Source organism: Mytilus trossulus, chromosome 3, assembly GCF_036588685.1.
Source record: "Mytilus trossulus isolate FHL-02 chromosome 3, PNRI_Mtr1.1.1.hap1, whole genome shotgun sequence".
Lineage (NCBI taxonomy): Eukaryota > Metazoa > Mollusca > Bivalvia > Mytilida > Mytilidae > Mytilus > Mytilus trossulus.
In genome coordinates, this window is record NC_086375.1 from 65,752,205 (window position 1) to 65,770,609 (window position 18,405).

The following is an 18,405-nucleotide window of genomic DNA, read 5'->3' on the forward strand; positions in this document are numbered from 1 at the left end:
TATACACATTACAGCAGTGTAAAGAACAAAGCTGAGCGAACATATTAACATTACAGAAGTGTAAAGAACAAAGCTGAGCGAACATATTAACATTACAGAAGTGTAAAGAACAAAGCTGAGCGAACATAACATAACAGCAGTGTATAGAACAAAGCTGAGCGAACATAACATTACAGCAGTGTAAAGAACAAAGCTGAGCGAACATATCATGACAGCAGTGTAAAGAACAAAGCTGAGCGAACATAACATTACAGCAGTGTAAAGAACAAAGCTGAGTGAACATAACATAACAGCAGTGTATAGAACAAAGCTGAGCGAACATAACATTACAGCAGTGTAAAGAACAATCCTGAGCGAACATATAAACATTACAGAAGTGTAAAGAACAAAGCTGAGCAAACATATTAACATTACAGAAGTGTAAAGAATAAAGCTGAGCGAACATAACATTACAGCAGCGTAAAGAACAAAGCTGAGAGAACATAACATTACAGCAGCGTAAAGAACAAAGCTGAGCGAACATAACATTACAGCAGTGTAAAGAACAATGCTGAGCGAACATATAAACATTACAGCAGTGTAAAGAACAAAGCTGAGCAAACATATAAACATTACAGCAGCGTAAAGAATAAAGCTGAGCGAACATAACATTACAGCAGCGTAAAGAACAAAGCTGAGCGAACATAACATTACAGCAGCGTAAAGAACAAAGCTGAGCGAACATAACATTACAGCAGCGTAAAGAACAAAGCTGAGCGAACATAACATTACAGCAGCGTAAAGAATAAAGCTGAGAGAACATAACATTACAGCAGTGTGAAAAACAAAGCTGAGCGAACATTACATTACATTTTAGGAAGAATGACAAGAAGTTAGCATTATAATTTAACTATACTCTCCGCTATATATAGATGACATTCTTTCACTAAATAATTAAAAAAATGGTGACTATGTTGAACGCATTTATCCCATCGAACTAGAGATAAATAAAATTGAGAATGGAAATGGGGAATGTTTCAAAGAGACAACAACCAGACCATAGAAAAACAACAGCAGAAGGTCTCCAACAGGTCTTCAATGTAGCGAGAAATTTCCGTACCCGGAGGCGTCCTTCAGCTGGCCCCTTAACAAATATATACTAGTTCAGTAATAATGAACGCCATACAAATTTCCAAATTGTACATAAGAAACTTAAATTAAAATAATACAAGACTAACAAAGGCCAGAGGCTCCTGACTTGGGAGAGGCGAAAGAATGCGGCGGGGTTAAACATGTTTATGAGATCTCAACCCTCTCCCTATACCTCTAGCCAATGTAGAAAAGTAAACGCATAACAATACGCACATTAAAATTCAGTTCAAGAGAAGTCCGAGTCTGATGTCAGAAGATGTAACCAAAGAAAATAAACAAAATGACAACGAGGGTCGGTTGAAAACAAAACTTTACGACAAAAGAGATGATTTCAGCTTTCCAGTTGTGAACTTTCCATTTCTAAGTAGCAACATTGTAGCAGCACCTGCATACGGGGTATATATCTCCAAATTATACGATATTCCCGTGCTTGCAATTCCTATCATGATTTTCTTGATAGAGGGTTGCTGCTCACAAGAAAGCTTTTAAACCAAGAGTTCCAAATGGTGAAGTTGAAATCATCCCTTCATAAACTTTAAGGTCACCATCATGAGTGGAATAACCGTTTCACAAATGATATCGGATATGTTCCTTACGTCGTAACTACAATCCCCTTCCCGTTCATGAATGTGACCTTCCGATTTAGACTATTAACCGGATTTGTTATCACATAAGCAACACGACGGGTGCCACATCTGGAGCAGGATTTGCTTACCATTCCGGAGCACCTGAGATCACCCCTAGTTTTTGGTTGGGTTCGTGTTGCTTATTCTTTAGTTTTCTATCTTGTGTCATGTGTACTATTGTTTGTCTGTCTGTCTTTTTTCATTTTGTAGCCATGAAGTTGCCAGTTTATTTTCGATTTATGAGTTTGACTGTCCCTCTGGTATTTTGCGTTCCTCTTTCACTTATTTTCTTCGAGATTTAGTTGGTTTTATATACAAAGCGTACATTACTCTTAAAAAAATAGGTTGTCACGTGACTTGTATAAAAATTGATTAACAGCGTTTTAACATCGGTACAGCTATTGTTAAATCTGAATATCTAAATATTTTTGGCTAAATTTGCAATTTTTGAACATCATTAAAGATAAATTTTCAGTCAATAGAACTATTAAAAAAATGGTTAGATGTTTTCTAAAGCTGACTGTATACTGTAAATAAACGAGTAAATTTAATTTTAATTCGATACATATACATGTATGATACAAAAAAAAAAAGGAAGCTTTAAGAAGGACTAAAAGCCGCCTTTATAAAACATTTGTACATTTAACATAAATGATAATACACTAGCGAAACATGAAAGCACGCAGCATAAAAAAAACCAATACAGTAAAATGCAAAGCACTGAACATATAGCCAATTGCTCATAAAAATGACAGTAATAGCTAACTACATAAAAATTCAGCAAACAAAAGGAACAAATGAGCTGCGAGAGACTACCGGATAGAATTTGAATGCAATACACTTCTATGATTTTCTCAACATAAACTCTTTAAGTGATTTTTAAAGTTGTCAAATGAGGTCATGTCTCAACAATCATTTGAAAGTAAAGTTGACACATATTTGAAATATGTAAAGTATTTAATATGAAATTAATAGTAACACGAAGTATTTTTACCTCATCTCATGTGATAAAGATATATACTATTTACGACTATTTTTTTTTTTACATTGGTTCTTTTACAAACAGATTGCTTCAAATTTCTCTGGTTTGGTTTGCCTTTTTTTCAGTAAATCATGTAATAAAGTACTTGCTGTCTTCTTCCTTAAGTAAGATTGCTGCATGGGAATTTTACCAGACTCAGACAACTGAGTAATTATTCTAATAAAATAAACCGTTTATGAAAATATTGAAGAGTACAGTATAGGCCGAAGTATAATGCATTGTGGTACCCTTCTAAAATATCTATAGCATACTTCTCAGGTTTTAATAGCTTTTGACATTAAATGACATTTCCCTGTTTATAAGGTAACTGGTTAATATTTTAAATAACAATCCACTTTAATTTCAATAACAATAAGCATAATAACGGCAATCGAATGCTTTAAAAAGATCCATTAAAATACGGGTTTTAAACTTCTGCATCGAAACATCCCACTTGAAAATTTTTTTTGTTAGGCTCTGGAAAATGAGTTTCTAATTCCACCCATGAATATATATAACTTTTTGTTATTGGCTAGTAGATTATAATATGAAATTGATTTCAAAGAATTGGGCATCTGGGAAAGTTTCATTAATTATATTCTAAAAAAAAAATATCCACCAGGATTTGGTTTCAGGAAAAGAGCTCCTGGGGTGGTGTTCTCGAAGCTATCTTAGGATTAGGACGTGTCCTAAGTCTATCTTATGACAAGTCTTTGTCCTAAGTCGTGTTCTCGAAGCTCTCTTAACTTATGATATATATCATTTTTCGTCCTAACTTTAGGACACCCAACAAGGTGTCTTAAGAGCATCCTATCTTCATCCTAGTGTAATAAAGTTTGGATTTCGCTTTGTGCTCATTATTTTACGTGAAAATGAACATGAAATGAAACGCACCATCGGTTATTAACTCGTATATAAAGAAAAGGTGCATGATTTTAAACTTTGAACTTCGTGTTTCACGATACGATTATACTAAAAATTTAATTCTCTTTTCGAAACAAATTGTTTTCCAGTTTAAATAATAATCTATTTTTTATATAATTACATTGGTAATTATGCAATTTATTCTGTACATGTTATTATAAAATTCGTAAACGATTTTATTAAATATTTTCGTCATTAATAAATGTTTTATCAACAAATATCTTTAACGATTTAAAATTTCGACTTAGGATATGTTTAGGACGTCCTAACATAAGATTCGTCTGAGAGAGCTTCGAGACACAACTTAAGAGTGTCCTAAGTTGATCTTAAGTCCGTCCTAAAATTGGTCTTATCTATGACTTAGGACGAATCTTAGGATACTTTCGAGAACACCACCCGTGTTATAACTATCTATGATATTATATGACGTCAGCGAATAAGAAATCTTCACATGCAAATTGCAAATATCATATTAATCAAAATTAAATCTAGTCAAATACCTATTTTTCTATCTATTATTTGAAGCAATGGAAACTTTTTTGTGCCTTTATTAGTAATCAACCGAAAACCTTATTTTCTAAAATTATTATTAACATATCGACAAACCTTTGATTTAATTCAATTTTTAAACGCGAAAAAAAAAGTAGAATACAATTAAGGAATGATGATTCCACCATGTTCATCTTTAAAATCAGACGCTTGTAAAAATTATTGTCTTAGCTTGTGCATTACCAAAATAAAGTGAACAATATCATAGAAAAGATAACTAAATGGGCAAGTGTTTCATTACATAATTCTTTTGTGTATTTTGTGCAGATTCACATGTCCAGAACACAGACAGGATAAATCATACATGTTAGTTACACCTATCCTGTCAAAAATTGTGTACAACATTGACCATTATGATATAACATTTAGTGTCAAATTAATGGGTAGACTTTACCTATATATAGAGTAATATCTTCAGTAGATTCATCCACCATCAGACTGCACTACGAACTACACTGTAAGTATATCATAGTACAAGCACGTTATCATAAGAATAGTTAGGATTTGTTTGAAAGTGGTAGCGCATATTTTCCACTCGCTAAAAGGGGCATTTTCATTAAATCTTTTGCTTAAATTCAAATGTTATCTTGCTCTCTGTTAAATTAATCAAATGTTTATAGATGTTTCAATGCTTTTCAGATAACTTTTAGCCATTGTTGTTTTATTTTGCAACGAATTGATTATACTCTAACTAATTTCTACCGAAAGTATTTTTCATTTTTATGCAAGTGCTAACAAAATATTGTCCATTGACATTTATGAGTACATAGAATACAAATTTTATTATAGATTATACATATATATATATATAGACTTATATTTCATCGAATTAAGTATCCTTATACTTTTTCAACACATGATGTTTTATGCCACCTGTCAGAGTTTCGAAGTTGATTTCATTGAAAACTGCTAAAAAACTACACGCGAATAGGTTGAATGGGATTGAATTTAACTAGCAACATACATGTATTTTACTTATTGTGTTATACTATCAAAGTTCCTGAAATGATAAAAAAAACCCACATTTTACATTTTATCTATGGAATAACATAGGGTACATAGAAACACTAGAAGAACGTATACATTTTTTTCACGATTGTTAATATTTATCTTATTGTAATGGATAATCTGCATTGATAAAATTGAGAATGGAAATGGGAAATGATCTTTATTTAGCGCCTATCATTTAACAGTAACTGTTATCAAATTGTTAATTATATAAAATCAAGTAGAAAATTAAAGCAGCAGGAAAAACATTCATGTTTTTTTTTTATATTAACCAATAATACTTTCAAAATACGTGATAGATTGAAAAATTAGTCTCAAACAGTTGTTTAATATTTTAGAATTAGGTTTCAAGCTTGACTAAAGATTAGAATATGTTTCCGCCATGTTTGATCGTATATGCTTTTACATTTATTTGATCAGACATTATAGTCTTGAAAATAATTAATATGCAATTGCTGAACACTTATAATAAACAAACCGTAAACCAAACAAACAAATAAAGCTTTAAAATGAACAATATAATCGTCTTTAATTTATTTTTATTTAATTTTTTTTTTTTTGGGGGGAGGGGGATTTTTCTACTCCTTTGAAAATAAACAAAATACATGTTAATGTACCAAAAAAATCATTAACATACCAAGATAAGCTTACAATTGTGTACGTCGACGCGAGTTTAAAAAAGAAACTTGGATCTTATTATTATTCTGACTTAGGAAATTCATCGGTTTTCATTTTTTTTCTTTGTTAGATGCTGAAGTTCACAGTTATCTTGGCTTGTTTGGCCGTTTCCTATGCCAATTTGGGATTAAACAGTGGCAAGAATGTTGGATCTATTGGTGGGTCAATTGGCGGTAAAAGTTTAAAAGGACTTGATAACGGATGGGACCAGAACGGACTTGACAATGGCAATGGATGGGGCCAAAACGGACATGATAATGGAAACGGTTTAGGACACAACGGACATGAAAATGGCAATGAATGGGGAGAAATCGGACATGAAATCGGAAACGTATGGGGACACAATGGTCTGGACAACGGCAACGGACTGAGTCACAACGGACAAGACAATGGCAACGGATGGGGAAACAATGGTCTCGATAACGGTAACGGATGGAGCCACAACGGACAAGACAACGGCAACAGCTGGGGACAAAATGGTCAAGACGGAAGCGAATGGGTCCATAATGGTCAGAACAACGGAAACGATTGGGGAATAAACAACGGTAACGAATGGGGACAGAACGGTCAAGAATGGGGAAACAACGGCCAAGAATGGGGAAACAACGGTCAAGAATGGGGAAACAACGGTCAGGAATGGGGAAACAACGGTCAAGAATGGGGTAACAACGGAAATGAATGGGGACATAATGGCATTGACAATGGTAACGACTGGGGACTCAACAATGGTATCGGCAATGGATTGGACATTGTTGGAGGAAACAGCTTTGGTAGCGTAAGCGGAAAGAACTTTGGTGGAATCGGACAGAAAGGTTCTTTCGCACCAGACTTTGTTAAAGGATTTGGTGGACAAGGAAAGAGCATTGGTGGATTCGGAAAGGGACCAGGATCATTTGGACCAGTCTCAAACAAAGGATTTGGTGGATTCGGAAAGGGATTGGGATCATTGGGACCAGTCTCAAACAAAGGATTTGGTGGATTCGGAAAGGGATCAGGAGCCTTCGGACCAGTCTTGAATAGAGGTATTGGTGGATTCGGAAAGAAATCAGGATTAGTCTTTAATAAAAAATTTGGAGGATACGTACAGAGATCAGGACCATTTGGACCAGTCTTTAATAAAGGATTTGGAGGATACGGAAAGAGGTTCAATACATTTAGACCAGCCTTCGGTAAAGGATTTGGTGGATACGGAAAGAAATCTGGAGGATTTAGAGGAAACTTTGGAAGTTTCGGACCAAGATTCGGAGGTTATGGAAAAAAATATGGAGGGTTCGGAAAGAACTTCGGAGGATTTGGAAAGAACTTCGGAGGATACGGAAAGAGCTACGGAGGATATGGTAAAAAATTCGGAGGAGTTAAAATTGTCAAGTCCATTGGTAAGTATAACTGTTAGATGTTACCATTTTGATGCACCAGTCGACAAATCATGTCTCTTCAGTGATGTTCGTGACACCACGTTTTTGAAATCCTAGACTTATTTTGTAAAGATTTAAATAAAATGTAGTAATCCGTTTGAAGAGTCATTATTTCATTCTTTTTTTACTGAACTGAATTACGTAAAAGTTTAACAACCGAATTCCGATTAAGATAAATTCAGGAAAGCGCTTCGTACAAAACTAATTTTGTACATTTTGTTTTATTTCATTTGTGCAATATTTTAACGACCGCATATACTATTGTATATTCTTCTATTATAGATGTGAACACACTTAAAGCAACACAATACTTCATTACTTTTTGCATTAGTTTGTTTTCAAATTTATATACCAAATAATAATTCATTTATGAATTTCTGTTGTCAGGTGGATACAGACGATACTAAACCGATGAACCTATTACATAGTGTTGGTCTCAATCGACACAAAGAGTGGCAGCGCTGAAATCGGCCCAAGGATTTAAAAGCTACAGCTCATCAACAAATCATTATATATGTATTTTTGTTAACAAATTAATAAAATAATACAAAAAAACACATCGTTTTACTGATATTATTTATATTGAGATTAAATTTTGGCTAAGAAATTACACAATGATTTAAATCAACAATACTTTTGATAGTTAACCATGCTAATACCCAAGACTCCAAGTGTGAAGATTTTTTATTGGCAAGCTCGTATGTTCACCTCTAAATGCATTTAAATTGTTTGTCTAGATGGGTTGATGTCTCATTCTCGTTTTCTTGTTGTAACTTAAGTTGACATGTTCCTTATATGCCTTTAAATGTGAACTTAAAGCTCAGAACTTACTGCAAGATCAAGACAACCCCTGGTGTCCACTTTTTTCCTTAATATCTGTTGAAACTACAACACATTTAACTTGAATACAACAAAATAACCAAATAATTGCATTTATTTGAGAATTACAAACATTTCTTGAAATATTTATCTCCAAATACCATTATCATGACAAAAAAGTATAATAAAAACAAAATTACAATAAAATATAAGGTTCAATGGTCAAAAGTTTACACCAAAAAAAGTTTGTCCTATTTAAATATAAGAAGATGGTGTATGAGTACCATTGAGACCATCTAATTCACAATTTATAAATCAAACCAGTCAAAGTACGGTCTTCAACACAGAGCCTTGGCATACACTGAGCAGCAAGGATGTAAAAGGCCCCAAACATAACTAGTGTAAAACCATTCAGACAAGAAAACCATTCAAACAAGAAAAACAAAGGTCTTATCTATATCAGAAACGAAAAACACTTATGAACACATCAATAAACGACAACTACTAAACATCAGACTGACTTAGGCCAGGTGCAAACAAATGCAGCGGGTTTAAACGTTAATAGGCGCCAACCTTTAATATTGTACAGTTAAGTATACAACATATGAAACCTTATGTGAACAACCAAACCATAACTAACAAATGATAAGGAGAATACAACTCCAACACACAGAAAAAAACCTCAACAAAGATACCAGGCCTCTAATTTGTTTTGTCAACATAAGATATTAGACATCTGTGGGCGCTCGGTTCAAAACAGACTTACAATGTAGGACCAAAGTATTTACGGAGTTGATAAGTGTTTGAACCAAACATTGAAAAAAAATTGCTATATACGACTGAGGATTTCTATCCCTGGGATGAACAAACCTTGACGTTTCAAATAATTTGGCTTGTTTAAAACTGTAAACGTGGTAATACACCTAATTACACATGATATTTCGATTTCCTGCATCCAGCCGAAGTCGAGACAAATACGAAAGGAAGGATACTAGTGAATTTACACAAGACCAAAAAACTCTTGAAAACCAAGGATAGGAGAAATATAGTTTAATTTTATAGTTTAAACAATATTTTATTAAAATAAATTAAACCCGCGTCAATTTGATTTCGGTTACTTGTTTTTTAGCTTACGTTGTATTAATGTTTACGTTGTATTAATTTGTAGTATAATGGTTGATATGTTTTGGTCCGTCTTCTTTCTACTACTATGAGGTTGTCTGTTCATTTTCAATTTTCATATTTGAGGTCGTGGTTGAAAGTTAATTCTTCGTAGTTAAAATTTGCCATTCAAATTAAAGGTGTATTGCACAAATAAAGGTTCATATTATACCATGTAGAAAATAAAAAGCACTCTTCGTTTTTCTTCTATATTTTTACGTAAATGATTCAGGAAAAAATAGTTCACGCATAATATTAAAGAAACAATAGTCAAAAAGACAAAAGGGGGGAGTTTGAGTTTAAACATTGATTCGTACATTTACTAGTAAAAATTAAAAGACAAAAGGGGGGGGTTGAGTTTAAACATTCGTACATTAATTACTAATAAAAAAAATAACTAAATAACTAACGTTACATCAGTTCTGATTAGTTTTTGAAAACTTGTTGCATACTGGTGTCTGAACATTTATGAGCCAACAACAGCATTTTAAATCAAACTGTCCAAAATCGCATGCGTCACAGTGTTTTCCCAAGAAAGTCGGCCATTGAAGTGAGCCATACTGAAACGACGTCACAGAGGTTATTTGACTTCATTGGTGTCTTTGTGTTGATAGAGGTTGATTCTTAAAATATAAGTAACAGTTATGAAAATTGAATGATGTTGTTATATAAATAGAAAATAATATATAAAGCTTATTCAATGAAATAACGAAATATGAATTACCGCAAGTCGTTCTTTTTCTAAATTAACTTGTCCTATGTGGCACTGAAAACATGTAATATACCCTGCACAGAGTTATTATATGCCATTTTTCGATACACAATTATGTTAGGAACAAAGAACTGTCAGTATTTGATAAAACTACTTATAAATTTAGTATACTGAGCTTATATCTGGAATTAACTATCATTCATAATCGATATTCGGTTGGTATTTTGAAAGTGCATGCTCTAAATGTAGACTAGACAGTACTGAAAACACAGTTCAGTATCAAATTTATGCTATTTTTGGAGTTAAAGTTTGTATCAAATTTATGCTATTTTTGGAGTTTATAAAGTTTCAAATTTGTTATCGTTTAAACATAACACGTGTTGGCAAGTTTCCTCTTTCCTAAAATATTTTTTCTTTTATTGTGTTTATCAGTAGCGGTCGTGTGTAATGTCTGTGGATCAGAAATCATAAATCTTATAGGAAAATCATCATCAGGGTTTAATCTACCCAAAGTTTTCAAAAATTGTTTTCAATGTCTTCTATAATGGTAAGTGTTTTGATCAATTGTCATCTCGTTTCGATTTTGACTAATATTGATTGTCCAGAAAGCAGTTCAATGCCACCAATAAGTCTTTAATGCAGCTTGAGTTGGGCTTCATCTTGCCCTTTAACTAGTGATGATAGTTTGACATTACATGTAGTTAAAGGAATTGACAAATTTTTACCATTTTAGAAAACTGATATCTTGTAAAAGCTTCTATTTAAAAAAAAAGTCATTTAGCTGTCATATTTAGTAGGGATATTTGTTTCATAGCGTAAAGTTAAACATACCAGGCCGGTTACGGGAATTTCCAAAAAAGGGGGGGGGGGGTGTATTTGAACTCGAGATTTCATCTGTAACAGTAACAATTCAAACAGAACATTGACTTTAACAGTGCTTATGTGTTTTCAAAGGGGGTTGTCGTACGAACCCCAGATCTCTCCCTTGGCTACGGATATGCATTCTATATCTTGGCAATCTTTGCTGAAGGTATGGAACTTGAAATATTTTACCTATTATACCAATGTCATAATTACTCTCTTTGGGAACGCAACTCCCGAAAGCTTCTGTCTTGGCTGATCCGACTTAAAACTAAGATTCATAAATGACCATGCTATACTCCTTTTTTGATTCATCAACATTTTAATGTTCCGAATATTTTCAGACTTTGACTGTTTGGTGCCTATTGGAGCATAATCCCCTTGTTATTGTTTGCACCTGCCTTTAGTCAGGAATCATAATAATTTATGTTCAGTAGTTGTTATTTGTTGATGTGGTTCAAAAGTGTATCTCGTTTCTCGTTTTTATATAGATTAGACCCTTGGTTTTCCCGTTTGAATGGTTTTACACTAGTAATTTGTAGGGCCTTTTATAACTTGCTGTTCGGTGTGAGCAAAGGCTATGTGTTGAAGGCCGTACATTGGCCTATAACTGTTTACCTTTATAAATTGTAACTTAGATAGAGAGTTGTCTCATTGGCACTAATAACACATGATCCTATCATATATCTATATAAATTGGTAAACGCCACTGCTTCTTTATTCATACACCCGAAAGGTGTCATACCTTGTGAGTTTTCATACACCTAATCGCTATTTATTCAATTCCGGATAAGTTCTAAAATTACACAACTTTTTCATCCAGTTGAAGCTATCTGGGACCCTTATTAAACAATTCACCATGCATGGTACTTTTTAATGAGACCTGTTTAAACTACCGTAAATACTTCAAACAAAATGTTTTTTTACTTCAATTTTAATTTCGAAAAAAGTGGATCATACTATATCAAAGTTTCTTGATGATCACTTTCTAAAGTTTTTTCTCCCTCAGTTCACTACTGATGACCTCCATTTTTCGGCCGGTGACCCAAATAGGAAGTTGTATAAATGACTGTTTTTCCCGGTATGGACTAAATAGCGATAAGGTGTATTGTGTGAAGCATACCAATCTAAATAGTCTTTTGTATTAGTTATTTTTTGCACACGTTAGTATGTGTCTTTACATTTTTGTTCCATTTCAGGTTCATTGAGAACACCTCTCTTAGATCATCGAAGATCATATGCCAAATTCCTTTCAGGTTTTTTTTCTATTAGTTTATCGCCATCTGTAGTTGACCAGAGCATTATGTTATTAGGATCATTTAGTTTGATCAATGCTTTCCAGGAGTTATGGGACTTTGACCATTCAAGTTTGCCTTAATTTGTATTTAGAAAAACCCTCCCCTAACCTGGGACAGTGGTATAACAGACGAACTATAAAAATCAGTTGAAAAAGGCTTAACTCATCAGATGGACAAAAATACATTGGACGTGGCCGGGTACTTATACATCCCGACACAAAAAGACACAATGAAAAGATTTGAGAGTTCTCGCAGTTATCTGACAGCTTGTTCAAAGCCACTAACAACTAATAAAAAAATCATGCATCTAAGACTGAAGGCTACTTCGTCGCAACAAGTCTGGAGGGTATGAGATTCGAGATACTTTACATATAATAGCATAAAGACAGTCACTAATTATCAAAGGCCGTCGTCTGTCCGGAAGAGTTCATACTTTGAAAAAATATTGTTATTATGCATACCGAGAGTTATCGGACGTTGACTGTTATAGGCTTCTTGTAGTATAATGGCATATTTTGTACTCTACTCCTCTAAGATTATAAACACTTTATGAGTGTGTTTGTCATTGTGTGACGTACACCATACTAAATCATCATTTGGCGTGGCTCGGTACATACACATCCTAAAATTGTGTTTTTGAGCTATGATCAATTTTTGTATTCGTGCCTTTTTTTGTTGTTGCTTATGTGCTTTGTCTATATGCAATCTTTTATTTTTCCTTGTTGACATATTTGTTTGTTTTAAAAGTGATTTAAGATTATAACACAACTACGTTGACTGCTGTACCCAAGTTTTGACATTTTTATTGCATATTAGGTCTGTTTGTTTTGTTCAAATATTGTTGTTAATTCAACGGAATAGTATGCGATGAGGTTAAACTTGCTATACAACAAGAGTTCATCCACCATATTTTACAAAATAATAGGCCTATCCCTAGTTAGGAATATGCCAGTTGTTTTACATCTGTTGGATGTGTTTGAGCTTTTGATTTTGCCATTTGTTAAGGGACTTATCAATTCGCCTTGAAGTATGGTATTTTTGTTATTTGACTGTTTTCGTATTCGGTATTTTCTGCACATGATATGGATCTTTACTTCTTTTCTAGTTTTTGTGGACGCTTGTGTAGTTGACAAGAAAGTTATGATGTAGTTACCACTTCTACTGTTAAGCATGTTGTTTACGGAAGTTGGTTGACCGTTATGGAATAACCGTTTCACAAATGATATCGGATATGTTCCTTACGTCGTAACTACAATCCCCTTCCCTTTCATGAATGTGACCTACCGAATTAGACTATTTACCGGATTTGTAATCACATAAGCAACACGACGGGTGTCCCATGTGGAGCAGGATCTGCTTACCCTTCCGGAGCACCTGAGATCACCCCTAGTTTTTGGTGGGGTTCATGTTGTTTATTCTTTTGTTTTTTATGTTGTGTCATGTGTACCATTGTTTTTCTGTTTGTCTTTTTCATTTTTAGCCATGGTGTTGTCAGTTTGTTTTAGATATATGAGTTTGACTGTCCTTTTGGTATCTTTCGTCCCTCTTTTATGTGACTTTGACAATTTGACCTAGTATTTGACTATGACAGTTGGTGGGCGCCATTAATATGCGAACTTTTGGTAGAATTGTTAATCATATTGCATATAAAAAAGAAGTTGTGGTATGATTGCCAATGAAATAAAAACAAAATTCTCTATTTAACAAAGGTAACTCATCAAACAATTACATGCTTACTTTCCCTAAGTCCTTCAAATACTTGAACAAAAGTTGAACAAACTAAACAAATAAACAGTTTTAAAATTTATATAAAGCATCTTAAATATTGAATAAGAAGAAAATGCATTTGATTCAGGTATCTTAATCCGTAAAGCTTGAATATTAGATCTTAATTTTTTTCCTTTATATTATTTGGCAAAATATTTCAGGTAATAAAACCACAATATTTTAATTCTGTTTAAAAAAAATGGAACTTAGTCTTTTAACATGAAGCAACCCTAATTTTGTCGACCTACCCAAATATTTATAAAGATCAGTAAATTTATTAGATAGATAATCAGATTCTATACAATTCATAAAAAATAAAGACAGCTTAAAAATATTGTTTACCATACAATATCCGGTGCCAATTCGATTGAACCAATTTTGTTGGTGTATATATGAATTGGACATACATGTATATCGCGTTTTTGGATGCAACTTTACAATGCTCGTCTTCCCAAAAGCTTTTATAAAAAAATGTTCGAAAGATAAACAGGAGTATAACAAATAAGAAAAAAAAAAACAAAACAACGCCGTAATTCACAATGTTCAACAAAAAACTGCTGATACAGTGAGTATTGTCAATTTCAGGTCATGCAACTTTTGTCATCAATATTGAATACATAACGATGTCATAACTATTAGCTAATACTGACATGAAATTAATGCATTGTTAGATATATGGACAATAGTAATCATGTCCAGTCTTCAAGCCGTCAAGGTTACATGTTTTAATACGTGTAACTCCTATTAAATTTGACATGCATAATATTTATGTTTTCTTGTGTATAAATGAATCTATCATATTTTACATGCTCCCATTTTGCCGTTGGATCTATTACATTTTAAACGTAAGGTATAATATGTTATATTGATATTTCAAGGGGACATTCAACTTATCATACATATTTTGAGGGTAGGCTGAGTTTCATTTTGAATTCATTCAATGTAAAGGTTATTTTTAAAATCTAAACAAAAAACACAATATCTTTGGCAAACAATGTACAATTTTAAAGACTCTTTAAAACTGCATTATTCTTATACTTGCATTAATTCAGTACCTATGACTTATCAAATATATTGCAGTTATAAGTAAGGTATATCAATATAGGCATTAAACGAAGTCATGGTATGCATGTACTAACATTGCTGAAAAGGACAGGACTAAAAGTAAAGCAGACATTTGTGTATATAAGAATACATCATATAACATTGTAGAAATGCAGAAGTATAGATTCTCTGATGTTGCATACTCATGGATATTAAATTTTATTTTTTCAGAAATGGCGGCGTTTAGCATTTTAACGATAGCTGCATGCTTCTCATTAACACTTGCACAGATGTCAAGTCTTAACGACCTGCTTACCCTGCAAGCACTGGACGTTGATATCCCGGACGCAGCTATCGGGCATGCTCTAAGAGGTGGTGGATTATCGTCCTTGTTATCTAGAAGAAGAGGAGGACACCACAACTTTGGTGGTTTTCAGTTTGGAAGACAAGCTAGTGTTCCACAGACAATACTACCACAAGCCAATCTACAACAAGCGCAATTACAGCAGGCAAATCTTGGATCATTCGGGAATGCAAGACAGACATTACAACAGTTCACAGGAGGAAATGCTCTTCAGCAAAGGGGAAATGTTGGATTCCTTAACCAACAACAGCAACAATTAGCACCTGCAAACCTTGGTCAGTTTGCATCAAATGCACTTGGTGGAAACACAGGTTTAACACAGTTGCCACAACAACCAAAACTAAGCGACTTTGGAACCGGCAGTCAGAACTTATTCTCTCAACAATCTTCTATGAATGCGTTAGGAGGTTCTCAATTTGGAAGTTTATCAGGTCAGAATAGATTAACAGGAAATCAATTACAAGGGTTTGGAAGAGCCAGCAGATCACTTAGACGTGGAAATGCAGGAGTAGGAGGCAGAAGTTTGTCAGTGCTTGGATAATTTTATAAAAAGGTGGGTTTTACTTTATCTGTTTCTCATTATCAACATTCCTTTTGTGATTCGAATGAAATATAAGTGCATGTGTGAATATTATTAAGTATATGACAAGAAGAATGCTACGTGTACAATTATGTTACCACTAATTATAAATATTTGCAAAATTTAGAAGTAAATAAATCGTTACAATTTTTTGTCATTTAGTAAAAAGAATTTCAGTGTATAAATTATGGTGATATTAAGAAAGTTTGGGTACCTCAAGATACAAACATCGATTTTTGTCATTACCGCAATAGTTCTTTATCCTCGTTCTGCTAAAAAAGTGAATACTCCATACCAATATATTTTGTAATGTATCGAAGTGAATATTGCTGTCTTTCTGACCATCTGTGTGTTCTCTGTATTCGAGTATGCCTCAGCGTATTTCCTTCAAACATCCACAGATGAAAAGGGAATAGAAGTAAACTATTTATTTATAAAAGTCTTACTCTAGATCTCGAGACCTATCTATAAGATAATCGCTGTCCATGCATGTTGCATGTTTCCCTTTTTGTTTAATTCACAGTAAAATACAATATATGATTAAAACGATATTCTTAACATATTCTGTTTTTCTCTTTTACAGGTATGTGTTTCGAGGAAGATAGTTTCAACAGAAGATTTCATATATATTTTTCTAATAAACATTCATTTAATTTATTGACAATTATTATAGAATTTATGTGAAATCCAAGTACATATAGTGTGTTACATTTTATAAATAGATTTACTCTATTCATGTACATTTTTAAATAATGAATGTATTCAATACACATACATATTGACATTTCATTTGAAGCCACTTCAAATCCGGCGGTTAACAGGAAACAGCACAATTTCAAATGAACTGAAAGAGACACCATTTGGTTATAACATATCGAATTGTTGCCATGATACACTCTCAGATGTATATTTAATGTTGCCAAAAGAATATCTGAAAAATTAATCATTTTCGGGATATACTATTAGATATTTCGATATCACACATTCATCAAGATTACATGTATTGTATATTTTTCCATTTGTATTTATTATAAATCATTGCAATTTAATTTTCATCTCTCTCTTCTTTACATCCTTATATTCTCGCACTCTCACATTCTGCCAATAAGTGTTCAGTTCAATATGTGCATGGCACCTGCAAGTTTATTTAGATATTCTGATCACTTCAATTTTCTCGTGGTTGTAGTAAAGTACTTAATAGAAACGGCTATATATTCCAGCCGGTATTAGCCCAAACTAATGACAACTTATTGTGCATTGCGTGCATTAATACAACAAATGTGATAGTTTGCGGTATCAAATCGTCCGACGTAGTGTGAATGGGATAACCTATGTATAACATTTGTTCAAAGAAAGATATTAAAGTGATTTAAGGACTCTAATGTTGTGTTTTCAATTTAGCATACAGTCACCTATTACTAGTACTTTGAACATAACATATAAAATTATATGAACTCATGATTTACTAGTGTTCCAGTTTAAACTGGAACCGGTTACCCCACCGGAACACCGAAGTATATCTCCGGTTTCGGTATGACCCGACCGTTTGTTCAACTTTAACTTGTTGTGTTGTGTTAGTTATTTTGGCAAAAAGACATTTTTCTTTCATTGTCTAGCTCTTCTAATATGAAACAAATTATTGTCCAAATCTAAATGAAAATTTATGATACAAAAAAGAAAAGAAAAAAAATGTGTTTAAAAAAAACGCCCAAAAAAATGCCATTCAATATTTATCAATTCCTTTGATATAAGAACTGGTTTGTTTTCCAAATTTTGATGGATCATCCTAATATGAAGCACACTGTTTTGCTCCGTTGAACGACCACAACGTCTTGATCAATAAGAACTGCACATTAATCACAAAACTAAGTACAATAGTCTAAAACGAAATAGTTTCATAGATGATATAGGATATGTTCCTTACGAACTACAATCTCGTTCCCTTTTGACGAATATGACCTACCGAATCAGACTGCTTGCCGGGTTTGTAATAACATGATGAACACGACGGGTGCCACATGTACTCACCGGAGTGCCTGAGATAACCCCCAGTTTTGGGTGGGGTTCGCCGTGTTGCTCTGTCTTAATTTTTCTATGTTGTGTTTTGTTTACTTTTATTTGTCTGTTTGTCTTTTTCATTTTTAGCCAAGGCGTTGTCAGTTTGTTTTCGATCCACAAGTTTGACTGTCCCTCTGGTATCTTTCGCCCCATCTTTTGTAAACGACGGCATATTGAACGGACAAAATGTGTGAACTTAAAACAGCAAACTGAAGCAAAGTTGAATTATGGTATACGAAATCAGTGTTTCATCAGAATAGTTGTTGCTTTCAATCAAATTTTCCGCCTTTGAATACATATCTTGTTTCAATTATTGATCAATATTATTTTGACATTATCAAACAGTGTATAGTCAATTTGAATTTGAAAGGAAATTGAATTAGCAAGGT

At 33.3% G+C, this 18,405-nt stretch overlaps 2 protein-coding genes across 6 annotated transcripts; both read left to right on the top strand.

Moving 5' to 3' along the window:
- The first annotated feature begins 4,590 nt into the window (after positions 1–4,590).
- LOC134712152 (uncharacterized) lies at positions 4,591–7,909 on the top strand. Its single transcript, XM_063573350.1, has 3 exons — positions 4,591–4,708; positions 6,008–7,313; positions 7,740–7,909. The coding sequence occupies exons 2-3, from the start codon at positions 6,008–6,010 to the stop codon at positions 7,757–7,759; spliced, it is 1,326 nt and encodes a 441-aa protein (XP_063429420.1). The 5' UTR covers positions 4,591–4,708; the 3' UTR covers positions 7,760–7,909.
- A 6,763-nt stretch (positions 7,910–14,672) lies between these two features.
- Positions 14,673–17,007, top strand: LOC134712153 (uncharacterized). 5 transcript variants are annotated; one of them, XM_063573351.1, is made up of 3 exons: positions 14,673–14,820; positions 15,246–15,931; positions 16,542–17,007. In XM_063573351.1, the coding sequence occupies exon 2, from the start codon at positions 15,248–15,250 to the stop codon at positions 15,917–15,919; it is 672 nt and encodes a 223-aa protein (XP_063429421.1). In that variant the 5' UTR covers positions 14,673–14,820; positions 15,246–15,247; the 3' UTR covers positions 15,920–15,931; positions 16,542–17,007. The 5 variants fall into 5 exon arrangements, with proteins under 5 accessions (XP_063429421.1, XP_063429422.1, XP_063429423.1 ...); XM_063573352.1 differs by having other exon boundaries at positions 14,676–14,815; XM_063573353.1 differs by having other exon boundaries at positions 14,760–14,880.
- Positions 17,008–18,405: the final 1,398 nt, after the last annotated feature.

Bases quoted from the DNA above. Each gene is read 5' to 3' on its own strand.
- LOC134712153 (XM_063573351.1), top strand. From the start codon at position 15,248: ATGGCGGCGTTTAGCATTTTAACGATAGCTGCATGCTTCTCATTAACA.
- LOC134712152 (XM_063573350.1), top strand. From the start codon at position 6,008: ATGCTGAAGTTCACAGTTATCTTGGCTTGTTTGGCCGTTTCCTATGCC. The intron at 7,314-7,739 runs GTAAGTATAACT...TTCTGTTGTCAG, and splicing joins TAAAATTGTCAAGTCCATTG to GTGGATACAGACGATACTAA.